A 2,312-nucleotide genomic window follows, 5' to 3' on the forward strand; every position below is an offset into this window, starting at 1 on the left:
ACAAACTCATGTGAATATTGTAATTTCTAGTGCCTATTACTGCAGATGGCTTACTTTGAATTTATAGGCTAGACGAGCACCTTGAATTTGTTTCAAATGTTCTATAATTCATTTGATTTAAGAAGAGCGCAACGTTTGAGGAGGAGAAATTTGTAATCGCACGTTGCATAAAACATGTACAAGATCAGACTTTCGTAAGATAGTTGACCAACATCATGATGCATCTCTTTGGATACTTTAAATTAGAAGTCTCTAGACATCCTCCTGTTATAATGTTTCAAGGATATACAAAATTCCTTGCAATTTTTGTGAACTGGCCGGTGAAAATCATAATATAAGACTGGCGTAAAAAAAACCAAAGTAATGAATGCCCAGTTATTTACATAACGTGTATTTTTAATTTTTAGAGAATACTAGTTATTAGTAAAACAGTGAACTCTAAATATAAATTGTTCAAGGTACTCTTTCTAGTCGACAATTCCGGTCTTTAGCAAATGTAAAACATTACAAACATTTCACATATACTCAGAAAATATAAGGAAAAAAATTGTTTCCGGAGTTTTCAAGTACAAAATTTTAATATTGATAGTGTTCGAAAGGAAGCGGAGATTTGTTTCGAAGATTATATCATTAATGTCGAGTCAATTTACAGAATCTTAATAAAGAATTTGGAATAGTATTTTTTAAATAAAAAAAAATGTGTTTTATGCATATTTACATACATGAACTGTGTCAAGACGTTATGCGCTAAATGGGCTTATAATGACCCTACTAGCTAATACATTTATTATCATATCTCAATTGATATTTTAAATGTGCATAAAGGGTTGCTTCGTACAGTCCTAGTATGAGAAATACTTCCGTCAACAGATATTCAAATAAAATACTTAACATTTGGCGTATGACCTTACTTGATTATTAATCAAATAAATTATAGTCGTTTATCTGCAGTAGATTTTAATAGAAAAGACACTTTTGGCGCTAAAACGAACCACCATCGCGCTCATGTGACATTCAATAATAAACAAATTTGTTTTCGTATGATTACGTCACAGTATCACTTCTAACATTACCCTTTCTATCCTCATCTCATTCTATGTCGGTTCACCGAGATCCAATCCTCCAGATTAATGTCTTTCGTTGTTGTTTTAATGCACACCAGCTGTTTCCCGCAAATACGTATAAAAAAAAACAAAAGCAAGTAGCCTATGTATTCTTCCAGACTATCCTCTACGTCTATGTCAAATATCCGTTCAGCTGTTTAGGCTACAAATTCTAACAAACATCCATCCATCTAAACTTTCGCATTTATAACATTAGTAAGATTTATTACCTGACATATAAAAGCGAGAACACTTACTTGATATTATAATTTCCGTGGGCATGCACATCTGCTCCTTTCTCCAATAATAATGCTACTTCTTCGTCGTGTCCCTTGTACGACGCCCACATCAGAGGCGTCCATCCTCCCTGACAATGGAAATAAACATATAAAATATACAAATAAAATGGCTATATTGTCGTTCCTCTCTTATCTTTATAATTCTTAATGCAAAATATTAAATGGCAGTAAAATAGAAACATATATTATAGAAATAATTAGGGTTAGGTCATGGATGTCTCGTAGGTGTTAACAAATGTTTCTGGCAATGCTAACAATTATATTACGTATATGTATGTAAACATGTACCGACTGTTTTGTGTCACTTAAATTCCTATTGATACAACTTAAAGATCCTTGCTGATCCAATACTCAAGCTAAGCTATTAGCTAACTAAGCTATGCAAAACGAACTTCAAAAGTGGGAAATAAAAAAGAAACTATTGGGAGAGTTTAAAAGGATTATGAATATGTGAATTACACGAATTATTTTCTTAAGAAGACCATCCCGGAGGTTACTTTGACGTATCAATGATTGATCATAGTCTGTAAGCGAGTATTGTTTGTCGCTTAAAAATGTATGGATAATAAACAACATCAATATATTGATAACAACGGCTTAAAATGTTTAATTTTCATTGTTGTACGATAACAACTGATAAATAAGACACTTTGTAGTCATTTACGAGTCGATTGAATCGAAATTCAGGGGTTAGTCAAAATTACATATAGTTAACGAAAATAATAAAACCATTAGTAAATTTTTTGTTGTGAATTTTTATCGTTACCTTGGGGGATCTTGTCATAGGAACTAATTGGAGTCTGACATAAATAGTATTATATAAATACTAATTTGTTTACGGTAATTAGAAACCTTTATGTATAGCTGTTTGTATGCTAAAGTGCAGAGGAGGGATGTCAGTCAGTGCATC

The 2,312-nt window shown here is 32.0% G+C and overlaps 1 protein-coding gene across 1 annotated transcript in view; it reads right to left on the reverse strand.

Annotated features, from left to right (window-relative positions):
* LOC106109144 (kinase D-interacting substrate of 220 kDa-like) overlaps window positions 1-2,312 on the reverse strand; it is a 23,750-nt gene that overhangs the window by 1,495 nt on the left and 19,943 nt on the right. Inside the window, exons 5-6 of the mRNA XM_013290548.1 lie at window positions 1,361-1,470; window positions 723-727 (exon numbers count right to left, since the gene is read on the reverse strand). Of these exons, the coding sequence (XP_013146002.1) occupies window positions 723-727; window positions 1,361-1,470 (115 nt within the window). The remainder of the gene's footprint in view (window positions 1-722; window positions 728-1,360; window positions 1,471-2,312) is intronic.

The sequence above is a fragment of the Papilio polytes genome, unplaced genomic scaffold (genome assembly GCF_000836215.1).
Source record: "Papilio polytes unplaced genomic scaffold, Ppol_1.0 DF821289.1, whole genome shotgun sequence".
Classification (NCBI taxonomy): Eukaryota; Metazoa; Arthropoda; class Insecta; order Lepidoptera; family Papilionidae; genus Papilio; species Papilio polytes.